General features: G+C 46.9%; 1 protein-coding gene across 2 annotated transcripts in view; it reads left to right on the forward strand.

Moving 5' to 3' along the window:
- The window catches only part of LOC144600708 (connector enhancer of kinase suppressor of ras 2), a 391,278-nt gene that overhangs the window by 233,475 nt on the left and 135,754 nt on the right, over positions 1 to 22,049 (forward strand). For both annotated transcript variants that reach the window (XR_013548171.1, XM_078412618.1), the window contains exons 10-11: positions 3,177 to 3,310; positions 6,180 to 6,391. Coding sequence is in view for 1 of the 2 variants with exons in the window: in XM_078412618.1 (XP_078268744.1) it covers positions 3,177 to 3,310; positions 6,180 to 6,391 (346 nt within the window). In the remaining variant the exon portion in view is untranslated. The remainder of the gene's footprint in view (positions 1 to 3,176; positions 3,311 to 6,179; positions 6,392 to 22,049) is intronic.

A 22,049-nucleotide genomic window follows, 5' to 3' on the forward strand; every position in this document is an offset into this window, starting at 1 on the left:
GCTGTCTGTGTGGAGTTTGTACGTTCTCCCCGTGACCACGTGGGTTTTCTCCGGGTGCTCCGGTTTCCTCCCACACTCCAAAGATGTGCAGGTAGGTAGGTTCATTGTGTTTGGTGTGTCGGGCAGTGCTAGTGTACAGGGTGATCGCTGGTCGGCGTGGGCTTGGTGAGCCGATGGGCCTGTTTTCGTGCTCTGTCTCTAAAGTCTAAAAGGTCCTGGGGATTTGTCGAAGGCTGTGATCATCATTAATCTGCCATAGATGCCAACAGCAGCGAACAAAGTTGGAATAACTACTTGGACAAAATTTGGAATCTTCTATCAGAGAAACTCAGTTATGGAAACTCTTTTGGTCTTTTAGTCTTTGTCTACCCATCTGCCAACAATACCCCCTTCACCCGCATCCACCTATCATTTGCCAGGCTTTGTCTCGTCCTCTCTTTTATTTTTCTCCTGGAAACATAGAAACATAGAAAATAGGTGCAGGAGGAGGCCATTTGGCCCTTCGAGCCAGCACCGCCAATTATTGTGATCATGGCTGATCATCCACAATCAGTAACCCGTGCCTGCCTTCTCCCCATATCCCTTGATTCCGCTAGCCCCTAGAGCTCGATCTAACTCTCTTTTAAATTCATCCAGTGAAATGGCCTCCACTGCCCTCTGTGGCAGAGAATTCCACAAATTCACAACTCTCTGGGTGAAAAAGTTTCTTATCACCTCGGTTTTAAATGGCCTCCCCTTTATTCTTACACTGTGGCCCCTGGTTCTGGACTCCCCTCAACATTGGGAACATTTTATAATTTTATACGATCCATCTGAAGGATCCCGACTCAAAATGCCGCCTGTCCCTGTTGTCCTGAGATGCTGCCTGACCCGCTGAGTTACTCCAGCGCATGACAGTCACACAGTGTGGAAACAGGCCATCTGTCCAACTTGCTCACACCGACCAACATGCCTCGTCTACACTAGTCCCACTTACCTGCGTTTAGCCCATATCCTTCCAAACCTGTCCTATCCATGTACATTGTGTCCTTTTGTCTATTAACCAGCATCAACACTTGTTTTTCTCCACTACTTATACAATGATAATCCCATACTTGGTTACAGCAGAAAATCGTCAATAGCAGACACCATGTATAGATGCTGGTTTAAACTGAACATAGACAAAATGCTGGAGTAACTCAACGGGTCTGGCAGCATCTCTGGAGAAAAGGAATAGGTGACGTTTCGGGTCGAGACCCTTCCTCAGACTGTCTCGACTCGAAACGTCACCTGTTGCTTTTCTCCAGAGATGCTCCCTGACCCGCTGAGTTACTAACATTCCCCCCCACCCAATTTGTCCATTAAAACGAGGGTTTACCGTGCCAGCATGTGCAGTTCCTTGTATGTACAATCTGATGCCATCAATTTGAAAGTCTGTCAGCATGACAAATGTGTCCAATAAAATCATTGACTGGTTGAGGTTTAACACAGATGGGCAAATGACTTTCTACAACACCATGGTAACTAATTGCAAGGGTAGCTCCGTGAATTCTATTTTTAGACAAGATTTTCGATCTCATTTAAAACGCAGATCAATGGCAATATTTCCTTTCCAGGCAAGCAGAAGTGTAACAGTTTTCTCTTGCAATCTTTTAATGAATCACAAGGTCATTCGACAGTCAGCTGGCCTTGTCGTCTTTTCTGGAGTGTTTGGTTGTCACTGAGTGATGTTCTACTCTCGGTGCCTTCTCAATTATTTATCCCTGCTGTCCCGGATAGCTGCGTGAAAAAGAACAAAAGAAATGGAGGCAGGAGTAGACCATTCGGCCCATCCAGCATTCCCTGCTGTAAAATCTCATCACGGGCAAATCTCATCATTGGCTGGCTTACCTGGGATGTCCCGTTCTCCAGCACGTAGCCCTCAAATCTTTCCATTCCATGCATCCGTTTTTGTCTTGAAACTACAGCATGGAAACAAGCCCTTCAGCCCACCAAGTCCACGCCAACTATCGGTCACCCGTTCACGTGAGCTCGATTATTATCCCACTTTTTCATTCACTCCCTGCACACTAGGGGCAGTTTACAGAGGGCCAATTAACCCACAAACCCACACATCTCTGGGATGTGGGAGGAAGCCAGTGCACCCAGAGGAAACCCACGCAGGTCACAGGAAGAACGTGCAAACAACATAGGCAGCACGTGAGGTCAGGATTGAACCTGGGTCTCAGGCGCTGTGAGACACCATTTCTAACAGCTGTACCACTGAGCTGCCCAAATTTACTTTAGACTTTGAGATACAATGCGGAAACAGGCCCTTTGGCCCACTGAGTCTGTGCTGACAAGCAACTGCACGAGTGCTATCCTACACACTAGGGCGTGCAGCGTAGGTTTACTAGGTTAATTCCCGGAATGGCGGGACTGTCGTATGTTGAAAGACTGGAGCGACTAGGCTTGTATACACTGGAATTTAGAAGGATGAGAGGGGATCTTATCGAAACGTATAAGATTATTAAGGGGTTGGACACGTTAGAGGCAGGAAACATGTTCCCAATGTTGGGGAAGTCCAGAACAAGGGGCCACAGTTTAAGAATAAGGGGTAGGCCATTTAGAACTGAGATGAGGAAAAACTTTTTCAGTCAGAGAGTTGTGAATCTGTGGAATTATCTGCCTCAGAAGGCAGTGGAGGCCAATTCTCTGAATGCATTCAAGAGAGAGCTAGATAGAGCTCTTAAGGATAGCGGAGTCAGGGGGTTTGGGGAGAAGGCAGGAACGGGGTACTGATTGAGAATGATCAGCCATGATCACATTGAATGGAGGTGCTGGCTCGAAGGGCCGAATGGCCTCCTCCTGCACCTATTGTCTATTGTCTATTGTCTATAGGGACAATTAATAATTTTATCAAAGCTAATTATTCTACAAACCTGCACATTTTTGAACTGTGGGAGGAAACCGGAGCACCCGGAGAAAACCCACGCGGTCACAGCAAGAACATCCAAGATAGCACCTGTAGTCAGGATCAAACCTGGGTCTCTGGCGCTGTGAGGCAACAACTCTACCGCTGCGCCACCGTGCCGCACCCCCCCCCCCCCCCCCCCCACACACAATGACTGCTCTATCGGTGATGGAGAAGGATGCTTGCGGTTTATCTGCAGAATTTGTCTTCGGCACTAATCACACTTCACTTTGGTCTTTAACAGCCAATAATTCCAACCAGTCCGACAAGCAACTCCACAACACCAACCAGCACCATCGGCATGCCGTCCAAGTACGACAGCTCCACGCTCCACGACGTGTTCATCCTGTCTCCGCTGTCAGGAATCTACAGTCCCAGGTGAGTTCCTGCTCGATTCTAAACAATGGCCAATCATTACTGGGTGGTACCACTGCCTCACAGCGCCAGAGACCCGGGTTCGATCCTGACTATGGGTGCTGTCTGTGTGGAGTTTGCACGTTCGCCCTGAGACCGTGTGGGTTTCCTCAAGGTGCTCTGATATCCTCCCACATCACAAAGATGTATGGGTTTGTAGGTTTATTGGCCTCTATATATTGCCCCTAGTGTGTAAGGAGTGGATGAAAAAGTGGGATAACATAAAACAGGTTTGGACAGGTGATCGATGGTCGGCATGGACTTGGTGGGCCAAAGGGCCTGTTTCCTTGCTACATCTCTAAACGAAACTAAACCAAACGTGTGTCTGAGCCTGCGGTCCAAGTCACAACTCCCTGAAGGTGTCAACACAATTGGGTGGTAAAGAAAGCTTATGGTATGCCTGCCTTCATTGGTCAGGACATGAGACTCTGGAAGTCATGTCCTACGTAGATAATCAGAGCCTTTTTCTCAGGGTGGAAATATCAAATACTAAACATGTATCTTTAAGTTGAGTGGGATAAAGTTCAAAGGAGATTCGTGGGTCAAGTTTTTTTACACAGAGGGTGGCAATGGTGTGGAAAGACTGCTGGGTGCGCTGTGCGGGGCAGGTAAGATGGTGGCATTTAAGAAACATGGATATGCACTCTCACATTAAACCAATCCCCGCTAATCTTTGACACTTCCATCCCGGGGGAAAAAATGTTCTGACTGTCTACCCCATCTATGTTTCTCATAATTTAGTACACTTTTATCAGGTCTTCCCTCAACCTCCAACGTTCTGGAGAAAACAAACCACGTTTGCCCAAACAATCCTTGTCGATAATACCCACTAGTTTAGTCTTAGTTTAGTTTCTTGTCACGTGTACCGAGGTACAGTGAAAAGCTTTTGTTGCGTGCTAACCAGTCAGCGGAAAGACAATACAGGATTATAATCGAGCCCAACACAGTGTGCAGATTCATGATAAAGGAATAATGTTTAGTGCAAGGTAAAGCCAGTAAGATCCGATCCAAAATAGTCCAATGGTCCCCGATTAGGTAGATAGTAGATCTGGACTGCTCCCTCGTTAAACCTCGCAACCTGCTGAAGAATATATAAACAATGCAGTTGTACAGGGCATTGGTGAGACCACACCTGGAGTATTGCGTACAGTTTTGGTCTCCTAATCTGAGGAAAGACATTCTTGCCATAGAGGGAGTACAGAGAAGGTTCACCAGATTGATTCCTGGGATGGCAGGACTTTCATATGAAGAAAGACTGGATAGACTCGGCTTGTACTCGCTGGAATTTAGAAGATTGAGGGGGGATCTTATAGAAACTTACAAAATTCTTTAGGGGTTTTGCAATCTTCCAAGCTAGATGCAGGAAGATTGTTCCCGATGTTGGGGAAGTCCAGAACAAGGGGTCACAGTTTAAGGATAAGGGGGAAGTCTTTTAGGACCGAGATGATAAAGTTTTTTTTCACACAGAGTGGTGAATCTGTGGAATTCTCTGCCACAGAAGGTAGTTGAGGTCAGTTCATTGGCTATATTTAAGAGGGAGTTAGATGTGGCCCTTGTGGCTAAAGGGATCAGGGGGTATGGAGAGAAGGCAGGTATGGGATACTGAGTTGGATGATCAGCCATGATCATATTGAATGGCGGTGCAGACTCGAAGGGCCGAATGGCCTACTCCTGCACCTATTTTCTATGTTTCTATGTAATACACTCAGTTATCACAAAATGCTGGAGTAACTCAGCAGGTCAGGCAGCATCTAGGAGAGGGCGAATAGGTGACGTTTCGGGTCGAGACCCTTCTTCAGACTTAGCAACAATATACTCACATTCTGTAGCAGGAGCACCCTGCCATGGTAGCCCTGAAGGTGATGTCCCATTCCCAAATAGACACAAAATACTGGAATAACTCAGCGGGTCAGGCAGGATCTCGGGAGAGAAGGAATGGGTGACGTTTAGGGTCGAGACTCTTCTTCAGATTGAATCTTCTCTCCAGAGATGCTGCCTGACCCGCTGAGTTACTCCACCATTTTGTGTCGACCTTCGATTTAAACCAGCATCTGCAGGTTTTTTTTTCCTTCCCATTCCCAAATGTCACCTATCCATGTATGACAGGATTGTTGCCTGACCCACTATTGAGTTACGGCCACATTTTGTCTTTCCTAGGTAAACAGGCGTCTGCAGTTTCTTGTTTCTACATGGCGGTCATTAACCGGTCTGAAGGAGAATCCCGCCCCAAAACATCACCTCTCCATGTTCCCCAGAGATGCTGCCTGACCCACTGAGTTACTCCAGCACTCTGTGAAACGTCACCTATCCATGTTCTCCACAGATGCTGCCTGACCCACTGAGTTACTCCAGCACTCTGTGAAACGTCACCTATCCATGTTCTCCAGAGATGCTGCCTGACCCGCTGAGTTACTCCAGCACTCTGTGAAACGTCACCTATTCATGTTCTCCAGAGATGCTGCCTGACCCGCTGAGTTACTCCAGCACTCTGTGGTACGCCTCCTCAGAAGGCAGTGGAGGCCAATTCTCTGAATGCATTCAAGAGAGAGCTAGATAGAGCTCTTAAGGATAGCGGAGTCAGGGGGTATGGGGAGAAGGCAGGAATGGGGTACTGATTGAGAATGATCAGCCATGATCACATTGAATGGCGGTGCTGGCTCGAAGGGCCGAATGGCCTCCTCCTGCACCTATTGTCTATTGTCTATTGTTCCCTAGAGGTGCTGCCTGACCCCGCTGAGTTACTCCAGCACTTTGTGCCTTTTTTTAATGGTGGTTATCAAACTTGCTTGAGACTCTTGATGGCTTTTGACCACTTATTTCCCCTGTGCTTTAGGGATGAGTTGGGAATAGTACCTTGCGATGACTTTGGCAAGTACGGAATGGCGAAGTCCGGCATGAAAGGTTCCGAGTCTTCCAGTTACTTCCTGAACCATGAGAGTGGGAAGTATTACACCCTGATGGAAGGGGACAGCTTGGCCATGAGCTCGGAGTACGAGAGAGGGCGGGCAACCGGTCTGCGGAGAAGAGAGAAGACGCCCACGCATGGTTGGTTACTCACGTTTCTCCGAGTGTTTCACTGCTGTTTTGAGCAGCTCATGTTTTTTTTTCCAGTTGATCTGGAAGACAGATCCCGTCTTCTGGGTATTCCACACAAGGGTGAAGGACCTAATGGGAAAGCAAAATAAGGGGAAAAAAACAAAGTTTGTAACTAGAACAAAGAACACGGTACAGCACAGGAACCCACAATGTTTGTGCTGAACAACATACCCTGAAGGGGGTATGGGGAGAAGGCAGGAACGGGGTACTGATTGAGAATGATCAGCCATAATCACATTGAATGGCGGTGCTGGCTCGAAGGGCCAAATGGCCTCCTCCTGAACCTATTGTCTATTGTCTATTGCCTATTGAACATGATGCCACGTTCGACTGACCACATCTGCCTGTACATGATCCACATCCCTCTATTCCCTGCATTACCATGTGCCTATCCAAAAGTCTCTTCAACATCTTTATTGTATCGGCTCCCACCACCCCTGGCAATGCGTGTCAGACCCCACCACTCTCTGTGTACAAAACGTGCCCTGCACATCTCCATTACACTTGCCCCCTCTCGCCTCAGAGCTCCAATGTTGGATATTTCTACCTGAGTAAAAAGAGTTTCTGACTGTCCACCTTGTCCATGCCTCTCATGTTTCTATAAACCTCTGTCAGGTCTCCCCTCAACCTTCGACGCTCCAGAGAAAACAAGTCTGTCCAACCTCACCCTGTAGCTGAAACCCTCTAATCCAGGCAGCGTTCTGATCATTGTCGAATTCTGTTCTCCACCTAACTTATTCAAGGCCCATTTCAGCTGAATACACGTCTACCACAGGCCAAATATCATTGTGAAATAATATTCAAGTTGAAGTTTCAAGATACAGCTTGGAAATAGGCCCTTTGGCCCACCAAGTCCACGCCCACCATCAATTACCTGTTCACACCAGTTTTACGTGATCCCACTTTCTCATTCATTCCCTACACGCCAGGGGCAATTTATAGATGGCTCTGTGAGGCAGCAATTCTACCGATGCCCCACTGCGCCGCCCCTGATAGTTCTCTAGAACCACCTCTGATCACAGCACTGCTAGTGCTTCAAGCAAGGAAATCTCCTGAATCCAGAGCCCAGATTTTTAGGGCATCCATCATGGCAAAACTGTATTTGCTCTTAATGATTAGTTTGTGAGACTGAGCACAGTTTTATAACATCTGCCCTTGCAATTCTATCAATAAATATCCCAAAATGTGATGGACCTTTTATGGTGGCTGCCCGGGCCAGGAGGCGGGTTGCTACGCAACCTCCGTTTGGCGGCGCCTGGCCCTCCGGGTCTACACTGTCCCCGGGCCTACAGTGGCCCCCGGGCCTACAGTGTCCAGGCCTGCAGGGTACGGGCCTACAACGCCCCCTGGGCCTAATACGGGACAAGGGCAGTCCCGTTGGGACAAACCAATTTAGCCCAATATACGGGATGTCCCAGCTAATAAGGGACAGTAGGCAACCCTATTAACAAGGCCTTTCATGCTTATGCCATCATTTAACTTAATTTCGAGGCCCATCAAGATCAACGTGCACTAATTATTTTTTACTTCTCTGACATATCTTGCTTCTTGCTCGATTAATTAGGTTGATTTCAGCTTTTGGCTTAGCTTCATTAATCCCCTCTTATTAATCGTGGCATTTTGTGTCACAAACTCCTACCTCAGTAATCCAGTCTGGCTGAAATCACATTATTGGCTTCGTTCTGATATTAATAGCACTCCTTTTCCCTAATCACTCTCCTTTTTTTTTCCCCCATACATTTCCATGTCACTAAAGTGGCTTTTGGTGAATGTCGCAGCCTATCAAGGACTGTAAGCTGGCTGAGTGTGGCCGAACATGTGGTGCTGCAATAGAGCTATCTTTCTCAGAGAGTGGTGGGGGCCTGGAATGTGGTGGGGGGCAGATACGCTAGTGATGTTCAAAGAGAGGCACAGTGCCGCAGTGGGAGAGTTGGGAAAACCTGCCCTTGTCCCGTATTAGGCCAAGGGGGCGTTGTAGGCCCGGACCCTGCAGGCCTGGAGACTGTAGGCCCGGGGGCCGCTGTAGGCCCAGGGACAGTGGGAAAACCTGGGTTTTGTCCTGAATATGGGTGATGTCTGCACGGAGTTTGTACGTTCTCCCTGTGACCGCGCGTGTTTTCTCCGGGTGATCCGGTTTCCTCCCACACTCCAAAGACGTGCAGATTTGTAGGTTAATTTGCTTTGGTAAATTGCCAATTGTCCCTAGTGTGTAGGATAGTGCTAATGTACAGGGTGATCGCTGGTCGACGTGGTCTCGGTGGGCCGAGGGGCCTGTATCTGTAAAGTCTAAAATAAAGTCAAAGGCTTTTAGAGAGTCACAGAGATATGCAGTAAGTGAAGGGATAGGGATCTTGTGTAAGCAGATGATATGAGTTTATTTTGCATCATGTTGCATGTTCAAACCAATTTTGTGTTTGCAAAATCTTTTAAACTGGTTACGTCATCCTCTAAATCACTCCAGCATTATCCCAGTCGTTAGCAAATTGTATTATGGTACTTAGAGAACACAAGGAACCCGTATCATGCAGCACAGGTTAGCATGCTGCGTGTCGTGAGCTGAATGCCTTGTACACAACTTTGTTTATCAAACAAGCAGAATGATGGCACTGGGCTATTCGACGAGTCCAAAATCCTCATCGCCAACATCACAAGATGAGTTCCTATCATGCATTGTTCCACAAGGAGAGCAAAAGTTAAAGTTCTTCAGACTGATCTCGATCCGAAATGTCACCCATTCCTTCTCTCCTGAGATGCTGCCTGTCCCGCTGAGTTACTCCAACCTTTTGTGATACCTCCCATTACTCTGTCTGATGAAGGCCAATGTGCCATGATAAGAGACCTTAATTTTTTCACAGGGTGACGTTCAAGGTAAATGAAAAATATTCTGGCAATTTAATCCAAGGAACTAGTTACGGGAAATAGGACAGTTGTCTTTTCAAGTACAGGTCCATTACCTCCCATGTGCCATGTAACCAAACCATCAAGTCCTATATTTAACTCAAATTTAAACATCTTACTGTAGGCAGTCTGTATTATTTAAAACCATCTCCCAATGCCAAAACTATTAACTCTTATTAAGAAATTCTAACAGAATACTACATTGCGCTTCAATAAGTTATTTAGCTCTCTGAACTTGAAAACCATTATAATTTTCATCATTTATCATGTCATTTTATCATGCAGCATCTTTTGAAAAGAGCTGCAGGAACAGCTCTGACAGCTCCTAAAGGCTTGCTTTATACACTTCAATTAACCTGAAGAGAAAAAAAAGACCGACTGCTCCCTTGCCTTGCACGAGAATTGATTATCCTAAATTCATATCCCTCGCCTTGTGATCACAATTCATTTGCTTAATAAATATTAATTAAATTCACGACAGGATAAAATGCATGCCTGCCCATAATAGATGGTAAAAATCTATTAATGGTGTCTAAGGTCATTTGCGTTAATAAAAGGCACAAGACCTAATAAATGTATTTTGAGATCTATCTCCGGATATTTTTCTTGCTTTCTATTCCATTGCTCGACCTAACTCTTTGTTCCCACTGTCCAGTAATCCAGAAAGTACTTAACATAATGCCTACAAACCTGCATGTCTTAGGCGTGTGGGAGGAAACCAGAGCTCCTGGAGAAAGCCCACAAACTCCGTACAGACGGCACCCGTGGTCAGGATCGAACCCGGGTCCCTGGCGCTGTGAGGCTGCAACTCTACCGCTGCACCGCCAGGCCTCCGTCTTCAGGCAGGAGGACAGGGTAGCTAGCTGGTAGAACGATATGCAGGGGAGGGGTGGAGTCAAGAGTCAAGAGTGTTTTATTGTCATATGTCCCAGATAGAACAACAAAATTCTTACTTGCTGCAGCACACAGAATATGTAAACATAGTACACTGTAAACAATAATAATTATTATAATAATAATCATCATAATAATAATAATAATAATAATAGTCTATTGTAGTTCAGAGCTTATTTGAGGATGTGGTGTTTAATAGCCTGATGGCTGTAGGGAAGAAGTAGTTCCTGAACCTGGACATTACAGTTGTCAGGCTCCTGTACCTTCTTCCTGTTGGCAGGAGTGTAATGAGAGTGTGGCCAGGGTAGTGTGGGTCTCTGATGATGCTGGCTGCCTTTTGTGAGGCATCGACTCCGATAAATCCCTTCGATGGTGGGGTGGATTGGGAGCTGGTGGATGAGACGCAGGGGAGAGGGTTACCTGAAATTGGAGAGTTCAATGTTTGTGCGGCATGAACGTTGAATTGGATCGCTGGGTTGTCGGCTACCGAAACCAAATGAGGTGCTTTTCTCACAGTTTGTTTGTGGCCTCTCCCTCTGAACTAAACTAAACCGTCTACAGAAGGGTCCTGATCCAAAACGTCACCTATCCACGTTCTCCACAGACGCTGCCTGACCTGTTGAGTTACTCCAGCACTTGGTATCTTTTCGTTGCCATAAACATGATTGTTTTTTCTCCTTCTGCGAATGCTGGCTGACTTTCTGAGTATCTAAAGCCTTTTGTGTTTTTACATTGGGTTAAAATCCAAATTGTGGGGAAGATGCAGCCCCAAGAATGATATTGTTTGCCAACTCAGATGCCTCTCAGAACAACGTGACCTCTCGCGCATTCCAACAAATTAGGGTCAAACAATTCTTCACTCTTTAGTGTGTAGAATGGAATTGGCTCAGCACTTCATCTCCCCCTCCCATTCCCAATCTGACCTTTCTGTCCTGGGCCTCCTCCATTGTCAGAGTGAGGCCCAGTGCAAATTGGAGGAACAGCACCTCATATTTTGCTTGGCTAGTTTACACCCCAGCGGTATGAACATTGACTTCTCTAACTTCAGGTAGTCCCTGCTTTCCCTCTCTATCCCCTCCCTCTTCCCAGTTCTCCCACCAGTCTTCCTGTCTCTGACTACATCCTATCTTTGTCCCGCCCCCTCCCCTGACATCAGTCTGAAGAAGGGTCTCGACCTGAAACGTCACCCATTCCTTCTCTCCCGAGATGCTGCCTGACCCGCTGAGTTACTCCAGCATTTTGTGCCTGCCATGGAATTGCAGATGCTGGTTTATACTGAAGAGGAAACGGATGGGTGATGTTTCGGGTTGAGACCCTCCCTCAGATTGAGAGTCAGGGTAGAGGGAAACAAGAGATGAGGAAAGGTGCATTGAACAAATGAATGTGAGGTATGCCAAAGGACAAATCAAAGCCAGCAACGATGATCAACAAAGAGTTGAGCCCACAATGGTCTGCTGCTGGCTGTGGAGAAGGTGATGACGGGTGATGCAAACAGTGAAACTCAGCAGGGCGACAGTGGAGCAAGTACGACGACCAGGGTGGGGGAGGGACGGAGAGAGAGGGGATGCAAAGGGCTACTTGAAGTTGGAGAAGTCAATATATGTACCGCTGGGTTGTAAGTGTTTGTTGAGCGCCAGCAAGAAAATCTGTAGCAAATGAATCCACATAAACTGAGAAGCTGCATCAGAGCACATTGAAGCCTGGCCCTTGCCCTGGAAATAATGTAGTCGTGCACAAAGTTCATCGCTAATCACTCCTTCAAACCTCACGGTTGTGAATGTACTTTTGAGCTCGTCACCAAGTTGTGTTATTTCCGTGAGCAATGGGGAAAGCTGAAGTTGATTGCAGATGGGACAGTGCAGGATGCCAGAAAGGTCTCATATCTGCAGATCCTACTTTGTGATGATCTAGTCTCTTTGACAGTTTGGAAAGTACTTGCACAGTTGGCGGAACAGTTCAACCTTTTTGCAGCACTTGATATTGTCAGTGGCCAAGTGAAGATTCTGCCAAGAGCTCGCTACCTAAAGGGGATCGTTAATCCGATGATTCCACTCCTCTCCGCTCACCACTTCCAATATTTAATTGCCAATGATTTCATCGTAGCAGCAGCAACATTCAATGCCTGGTCGCAATGTGAACAGATTGCTGATATATCACGTGTAGGAAGGAACTACAGATGCTGGTTTACACCCAAGATAGACACAAAATGCTGGAGTAACTCAGCGGGCCAGGCAGCGTCTCTGGAGAGAAGGAATGGGTGATTTTTTTGGTTGGAACCCTTCTTCAGATGCCTGCATTCCCACTCTTTCTCCCCCCCCCCCCCCCCACCCTTCCCCCACCTCAGTCGTCCTACCTGTTCCATTGTTCACGTCCTTGGATTCCTCTTGTAATCACATCTTCCTGTCGTATGTTGAAAGGCTGGAGCGATTGGGCTTGTATACACTGGAATTTAGAAGGATGAGGGGGGATCTTATTGAAACATATAAGATAATTAGGGGATTGGACACATTAGAGGCAGGAAACATGTTCCCAATGTTGGGGGAGTCCAGAACAAGGGGCCACAGTTTAAGAATAAGGGGTAGGCCATTTAGAACGGAGATGAGGAAGAACATTTTCAGTCAGAGAGTGGTGAAGGTGTGGAATTCTCTGCCTCAGAAGGCAGTGGAGGCCAGTTCGTTGGATGCTTTCAAGAGAGAGCTGGATAGAGCTCTTAAGGATAGCAGAGTGAGGGGGTATGGGGAGAAGGCAGGAACGGGGTACTGATTGAGAGTGATCAGCCATGATCGCATTGAATGGCGGTGCTGGCTCGAAGGGCTGAATGGCCTACTCCTGCACCTATTGTCTATTGTCTATTGTCTATTCCCCAGCCAACAATGGGCCATTGTGGGCTCCACCCTTCCTGAGGTCGTCTGTCGCCGGCCCTGATTTGTTCTGGCCTTTTCTCGCCTCCAATTTATTTCCCCCACAACCCAGAGGTATTTATTCACAAAATTCTGGAGTAACTCAGCAGGTCAGGCAGCATCTCAGGAGAGAAGGAATGGGTGACGTTTCAGGTCGAGACCCTTCTTCAGACTGATGTCAGGGGGGCGGGACAAAGGAAGGATATAGGTGGAGACAGGAAGATAGAGGGAGATCTGGGAAGGGGGAGGGGAAGAGAGGGACAGAGGAACTATCTAAAGTTGGAGAAGTCGATGTTCATACCACTGGGCTGCAGGCTGCCCAGGCGAAATATGAAGTGCTGTTCCTCCAATTTCCGGTGGGCCTCACTATGGCACTGGAGGAGGCCCATGACAGAAAGGTCAGACTGGGAGTGGGAGGGGGAGTTGAAGTGCTCCCGAACGTCACCCATTCCTTCTCTCCCGAGATGCTGCCTGACCTGCTGAGTTACTCCAGCATTTTGTGAATAAATACCTTCGATTTGTACCAGCATCTGCAGTTATTTTCTTATACTTTCCCCCACAACCCACCTCTACTTTCAGTCTGAAGAAGGGTCCCGACCTGAAAAGTCAACGGCTCTTTTTCTCCAGAGATGTTGTCTGACCCGCTGAGTGACTCCAGTATTTTGTGTCGATGTTTTGCTGATAAATCACATGTTTCATCTCGCACTTAAACCCAACATACAAAAATTAATTCACAAAGTGCTGGAGTATCTCAGCGGGCCAGGCAGCATCCCAGGAGGACATGGATAGGTGAGGTTTCAGGTTGGGATACTTCCTCAGATCAGAAACATCACCTACCCGTGATCTCCAGTGCTGCTGCCTGACCCGCTGAGTTACTCCAGCACTTGTTATCTTCTTTTTTAAATCAGCAGCTGCAGTTCCTTGTGTCTACACCAATGAAGCAAAACAATGTGCTTTATGGTAAGGGTTGCCAACTTCCTCACTCCCAAATACGGGACAAGATGATGTCACCGCCCCGCGTCCCACGTGACCTCACCCAGCCAGCGGCCACGTGCTCCCGCTCCACCAATGGTGGCCGCCCAGGCCGGGAGGCAGGTTGCCTTGCAACTTCCGTCAGGTGGCGCCCGGGCCTACACAGTTCGGGACTACAGCGGCCCCTGGGTTACAGTGTCCGGGCCTACAATGTCCAGGCCTACAATGTCCGGGCCTACAGTGTCTGGGCCTACAGTGTCCGGGCCTACAGTGTCCAGGCCTACATCGCCGTCTGGGCCTAATCCGGGCATGGGCGGTCCATACGGGACAAATCAATTTAGCCCAAAATACGTAATGTCCTGGCTAATAAGGGACAGTTGGGAACCCTAATTATGGTGCTATACAGCAAAGAAACAGGCCCTTCGGCCCAGTGCAAATGTTCCGACCAGCCTGTCCATCTAGACTAAACCCACTCCGTATTCAGTCCACATCGCTCCTTGCCCTGCTCCTTCAAGTACCTGTTAAAATGCCTCCTAAACATTGCTCCTGTTCCTACCTCCACCACCCTCTCTGTCCCCTTATTCCAGATTCCATCAACTATTTAAGTGAAAATTTACCCCTCAGATTTTTTAACTTTTTCCCTCTTTCCTCTCATCTTAAACCTATTCCCTCTAATTTTAGTTACTCCTACACTATGGAACACCTATTATCTGCCCTATCTATGCCTCTCATAATTCCATATACTCTACCACAGAGTCATAGAATCATACAGAACAGAAACAGGCCCTTCAGCCCAACTTGCCCATGCTGACCAACATGTTCCATCTACACTAGTCCCACCTGCCTGTGTTTGGTCCATATCCCTCTAAGCCGGTCCTATCCATGTGCCTGTCTAATTGTTTCTTAAATGTTGCGATAGTCCCTGCCTCAACTACCTCCTTTGGCAGCTCGTTCCATACACCCACCACCCACATCACCTCTCAGCATCTTTCACTGGAGAAATCAGTCTATCCAATCTCTCCGTATCACTCAGCCTAGACCAGGCAACATCCTGGTGACTCTCTTTTTCTGCATCCTCTCCAACGTAACCACATCTTTTTTGATCCATGCTCAAAACATGTGAGCAAATTTGGGCCCCATATCTGAGGAAGGATGTGCTGGCTCTGGAGAGGGTCCAGAGGAGGTTTACAAGAATGATCCCAGGAATGAGTGGGTTAGCACATGATGAGCGTTTGACAGCACTGGGCCTATGCTAGCTGGAGTTTAGAAGGATGAGTGGGGGGGACCTCATTGAAACTTACAGAATAATGAAAGGCACAGATAGAGTGGATATGGAGAGGATGTTTCTACTGGTGGGAGAGTCTAGGACCAGAGGTCACAGCCTCAGAATTAGAGGGCGTTCTTTTAGAAAGGAGGTGAGGAGGAACTTCTTCAGTAAGAGGGTAGTTACTCTGTGGAACTCGTTGCCACAGAGGGCTGTGGAGGCCCAGTCAGTGGTAGTAAGTAAGTAAGGCAGAGATAGACAAATTCTTGATCAGAACGGGTGTCAAGGGTTATGGGGAGAAGGCAGGAAAATGGGATTAGGAGGCAGTGATCAGCCGTGATTGAATGGCGGAGTAGACACGATTCTAATTCTACTCCTATAACTTGTGAACTTGTGAACCTGTGTGGTATAACTGTGCAGCCATCGGTCTGGCCCTGTACAGTTAGGAGTCAGTGTATTCGTGACACTTCCCATTCATTTGTTGTTGGCAGATGTTAACACTGAGGCGATGTTTTGTCAGTCAATAGAATTGCCACTTAGATGACTCTATAACCAGTCACCATGGTGATTGCAATAATATCTAAACAGCAGCTTCTGATGGGTGCTTTTGATGTAACTGATCGGTGCAGGATTAAACAATATTTTCTCATTTAGTTGCATCTTTCTGTCACAATGTGACTGGTTCGGGGAAAACCCAAATAGCATTTCTTTTCAATTTTTTAATTGAAATGTCTCTGTACGGTTCACAATGATGGATAAGAGTTATATTAGACAATCTAGCAAGGAATTAGTCTGGTCCAGCATAAATAGACAATAGACAATAGACAATAGGTGCAGGAGGAGGCCATTCGGCCCTTTGAGCCAGCACCGCCATTCAATGTGATCATGGCTGATCATTCTCAATCAGTACCCCGTTCCTGCCTTCTCCCCATACCCCCTGACTCCGCTATCCTTAAGAGCTCTATCACAACTCTCTGACTGAAAACGTTTTTCCTCATCTCAGTTCGAAATGGCCTACCCCTTATTCTTAAACTGTGGCCCCTTGTTCTGGACTCCCCCAACATTGGGAACATGTTTCCTGCCTCTAACATGTCCAACCCCTTAATAATCTTATACGTTTTGATAAGATCTCCCCTCATCCTTCTAAATTCCAGTGTATACAAGCCTAGTCGCTCCAGTCTTTCAACATATGACAGTCCCGCCATTCCGGGAATTAACCTAGTAAACCTACACTGCACGCCCTCAATAGCAAGTAGCAAGGTACAGGAACAGGCCCTATGGCCCACAATGTCTGTGCCGAACATGATACCAAGCTAATCTAATCTCCCCTGACCACAGATGATCCATATGCAGGCCCTCCTCAGTTTACGATGGGGTCACGTTCCGAGAAACCCATCATAAACCGAAAATATCGTACGTCGAAATGCATTGAAAACACGTGATCGCGTGGCCGGAAGCGAGCTGCGGTCTCCGCCGTTGCCCAGCGTTTGCACCATCGCAAAGTCGAAGCATCGTAAGTCAGTGAGCATCTGTACCCCCATTCTCTGCGTATCCACGTGCCTGTCTAAACGCCACTACCATATTTGCCTCCACCACCACCCCTGGCAGCGTGCTCCAGGCACCCACCACCCTCTGTGTTCAAAGAAAGAATTCCCCAAACATCTCCTTTAAATTTACCCCTCTCACCTTCAAGCAATGCCCGCTCACCTTTGACATGTCCACCCAGGGGGTAAAGGTTCTGCCTGCCTCTGCCCCTTGTCATTTTACATATTTCTATCAGGTTTACCGTCAAACAATAAAAGCTATAGACAATAGACAATAGGTGCAGGAGGAGGCCATTCGGCCCTTCGAGCCAGCACCGCCATTCAATGTGATCATGGCTGATCATTCTCAATCAGTACCCCGCTCCTGCCTTCTCCCCATACCCCCTGACTCCGCTATCCTTAAGAGCTCTATCTAGCTCTCTTTTGAATGCATTCAGAGAATTGGCCTCCACTGCCTTCTGAGGCAGAGAATTCCACAGATTCACAACTCTCTGACTGAAAAAGTTTTTCCTCATCTCAGTTCTAAATGGCCTACCCCTTATTCTTAAACTGTGGCCCCTTGTTCTGGACTGATCCCTCTACAACAAAAGAGTAGAAATACATTAGGTATATTTTACAGAACTTTTATCTTGCAGTTCTATTTCTACAATTGACAATAGAAAATAAAATAATAAGTTAAGTTTAAAATTAATCCAGGTGTAATCAATAACTACTTTAATTTAACTTTTTTTTTAATGTGTGCATCATTCTACCCTTTCCATTTTTAAATTTCTAAGCTTTGTGTTTTTTCGGTTCGTTGTTTTCAGTTTTTCTTTTCCCTGAAACTGTGGCCAGCAGCCTTCTTCAATTCCTTTCTTTTGAAATGTAGTTAATTGGCTTCATTTTCAACACTTCACTGCACTCCAGTGCTCCAAGATATATCTTTCTACTCTACTTAATTCTAATTTGTAATATACTAGACCAGGTGCGTCTGTTGGGCCCAAACCTCTCCTGCATTGGTGCAGCACCCTCTCCTCCCCTCTCCACCCCTCCCCCATCCCCCCTCCCTCCCCCCTCCCCTCTATCCCCCTCCCCCCTTCCCCTCCCCTCTATCCCCCTCCCCCTTCCCCTCCCCCCTCCCCTCTATCCCCCTCCCCCCTTCCCCTCCCCCCACTCCATCCCTCTCAAACCCCCTTATCCCCCCTTCCCCCGCCCTCCCTCCCCTCCACCCCCTCCTTCGCTAGGAGATAGATTTAAACTGTAAAGTGTGAATAACTTTAAAATATAACACCAATTTCAATGAAACTTCTTCCAAACTCTATGCACCAAAGGGACGACGGTGAGTAAGGTGGGCCTAAAATTGTCGCGCTATCGTGTACCATTTTGGCTGTAGTTCAGGAACAAACAAACAAACAAACGAGAGTTTTAATATATAGATGTTCCTGATCTCCTAACACAATGATTTTGCCTTCCTTCAAAGTCCACGCCCCCAAAATAAAAATAGGAGACACAAGAAACTGCAGTTACTGGGATGTTGAACAAGGCACAAAGTGCTGGAAAAACACAGCGGGTCAGGCAGCATCCGTGGAGGGGCTGGACAGGCGACATTTTGGGTCTAAAGAAGGGCCCCGGCCCGAAACGTCGTCTGTCCATTTCCTCCACAGGAGCTGCCTGACCTGCTGAGTTCCCCCAGCACTTTACGTTTAACCCCAAAATCACGTCTTAGTCCCAACTTATATCTGCTTTGAAGACAGACACAAAATGCTGGAGTAACTCAGCGGGACAGACAGCATTTAGAAAAAAGTTACTTTTGAAATTTTACACCAATTCCCTGTGACAAAAGTAGAATGGTTATTTGAAATCTTAATAGTAATCTGGAGCTCTATAGCATGTTCTCACTGAACAACACCATGCCCAGAGTTAAGTAATTAAAGGAGACAGTATAACATAGATTTGGATGAAATCTTGAGCATCTGAAGAACGTTCCGACACCCATTTCTTCTCTCCCGAGACTCTGCCTGGCCCGCTGAGTTACTCCAGCACTTTGTGTCTATCTTCGGTGTAAACCAGCATCTGCAGTTCCTTCCTACACATTATATCTGCTTTTAATGACTTTCTGTTTGGTTCTTTTGCACTTTAACTGGAGTCAAGTTTTGAGGATACTTCCCCAACCAGCTGATCCTTGAGCCTTGCTTCGCTCTTGTAGTCGCCCAGTCGCTCGGTCCGCATTGACCAAACTGATCTCCCAGTGGCCAAGCACTTCAACTCCCCCTCCCATTCCCAGTCTGACCTTTCTGTCATGGGCCTCCTCCAGTGCCATAGTGAGGCCCACCGGAAATTGGAGGAACAGCACCTCATATTTCGCCTGGGCAGCTTGCAGCCCAGTGGTATGAACATCGACTTCTCCCACTTTAGATAGTTCCTCTGTCCCTCTCTTCCCCTCCTCCTTCCCAGTTCTCCCTCTATCTTCCTGTCTCCACCTATATCCTTCCTTTGTCCCGCCCCCCTGACATCAGTCTGAAGAAGGGTCTCGACCCGAAACGTCACCCATTCCTTCTCTCCCGAGATGCTGCCCGACCTGCTGAGTTACTCCAGCATTTTGTGAATAACTACCTTCGATTTGTACCAGCATCTGCAGTTATTTTCTTATACTAACTGTTACACCTGCGTCACATCTCCACGCCACTCCCTGCTCTCTTCCTCTCTGTCTTTCCTCGGTACTTTATTATCTTATTATAAAAGTGTTTATCCACTTCAGGAAGATGTGACTAATTCACTCCCTCACTTTCAAAGGCATTAATTAACCACCTTTGCCTTTAACTGATTCAGAAGAAAAAAATCTGCTACTAATCCTTTAATACCATTTGGCTCATTCTTATTCTTCAGACACCTAGAAGGAGAATTGCCAGACACTATCTGCAAAGTTCACATCCTCAAAGTCAATTTCATTGCCATGTTCTCCAGAGATGCTGCCTGACCCGCTGAGTTACTCCAGCACTTTGTCTTATTTGGTAAACCAGCATCTGCTGGTTCTTTGTGCCGAGACGTTATCAGTTTGCCTGTCGTTTTTGCCCAGGTTCTCAGTGGAACTTGTAACTTGGTTTGCACACAGGCATTCCTCGATTTATATGAAAGGCAACTTGCGTAAATTCACACTTACGTCAGCAATTCCCAAAGTCCACCGTCTTATTTGCCGTCACACGTGGCCGTTTCCGTGAGGCAGTCGGCCGTTCTCACCGATGTCCCCACGTTTCTCCGCGTCCGAGATCCCCAGCGGTTACCCGACCTGCGTGACATCTGACTCACGCAAGAGTCACCCTTACATAAGTCAGGGATAACCTGTACATCCTGACCTCTGTCCTCATTTAACCTGCGATTTTCCAGCTTGGCCGTTATATATTGTGTCAATTGGGCCAAGAGTAAAGAATAGACAATAGACAATAGGTGCAGGAGGAGGCCATTCGCCCCTTCGAGCCAGCACCGCCATTCAATATGATCATGGCTGATCATTCTCAATCAGTACCCTGTTCCTGCCTTCTCCCCATACCCACTGACTCCGCTATCCTTAAGAGCTCTATCTAGCTCTCTCTTGAATGCATTCAGAGAATTGGCCTCCACTGCCTTCTGAGGCAGAGAATTCCACAGATTCACAACTCTCTGACTGAAAAAGTTTTTCCTCATCTCAGTTCTAAATGGCCTACCCCTTATTCTTAAACTGTGGCCCCTTGTTCTGGACTCCCCCAACATTGGGAACATGTTTCCTGCCTCTAACGTGTCCAACCCCTTAATAATCTTATACGTTTCGATAAGATCTCCTCTCATCATCCTTCTAAATGTTTCATTGTCATGTGCACTGACAACAGAAACAATGAATTTCAAACTTGCAGCAGCATAACAAGCCTGTAAACATAATACACAGAGATGATATTTAGTTTAGTTTAAAGATACAGCGCGGAAACAGGCCCTTTGGCCCACCGAGTCCGCACTGACCAGCTGCGTGTCTTGGTACACTCTAATTCTATCCTACACACACGAGGGACAATTTACATTTACCCAGCCAATTAACCAACGAACCTGCACGTCTTTGGAGTGTGGGAGGAAACCGAAGATCTCGCAGAAAACCCACGCAGGTCACGGGGAGAACGTACAAACTCCGTACAGACAGCGCCCGTAGTCGGGATCGAACCCGGGACCTTGGCGCTGCGAGGCAGCAACTCTACCGCTGCGCCACCGTGCCACACAAGTCATCCTCATTCAACCTGCTAGGTTTTATAGGTTGGTTTTAATACCTTGTGTAATTTCGGTCAAGAGTCAAGATTGTTTAATTGTTATGTACTGCCAATAGAACAATGGATTTCATAACAGGCCTGTAAACACAATATACAGAGATAATATATATAATAAACGTTAAGTAAATTAATAGTTGCAGTAGTAGTGCAGAAATAACCCAAACGTTCTTAGTGCAGCCCAAAATACCTTTAAAACCCTACCCATTACTAAGTAATAATACATCAAATTGTTAGGAAGGAACTGCAGACGCTGGTTTAAATCGAAGATAGACACAAATAGCTGGAGTAACTCAGTGGGTCAGGCAACGTCTCTGGAGAGAAGGGATGGGTGACGTTTCGGGTCGAGACCCTTCTTCAGATTGAGAGTCAGGGGCGAGGGAGACACAGAGATAAGGAAGGGTAAAGTGTGTGAAAACGAGAGAACCAAAGAGATGAAGTTCAAGGAAAATGTAGAAGAGATCAATGTTAGCTAGGAGAAGGTGACAATGGAGATAAAATGTAATCGGGGACAGATAAAATGGTGGGAGAACTGGGAAGGGGAGGGATGGAGGGAGAGGGAATGCAAGGGTTACTTGTTGACAATTTGTTAACAAATTGTTAACTTGTTTATCCTTTTCTTTCCTGTTCCCTTTTTCCGAACGTGTTGGAAAACTCGTGAGACCTTTGTTAGACTTTGCTAAGTTATTTCACCCGGGACTCTTCACTGAAATTTGCCATAAGTAGTCTCGCACGATAGCTTTGATAAATTGATATTTGGCTGAGCGAGCAGTGAACAGATTAAGCAAGCTTCGGTGGAATAAAGCATGCAGACAGTTGAAAATAGCCGACTGGGCAGTTTAGTGAGGAGGAAGGAACTACAGATGCTCT

The sequence above is a fragment of the Rhinoraja longicauda genome, chromosome 15 (assembly GCF_053455715.1).
Source record: "Rhinoraja longicauda isolate Sanriku21f chromosome 15, sRhiLon1.1, whole genome shotgun sequence".
Classification (NCBI taxonomy): domain Eukaryota; kingdom Metazoa; phylum Chordata; class Chondrichthyes; order Rajiformes; family Arhynchobatidae; genus Rhinoraja; species Rhinoraja longicauda.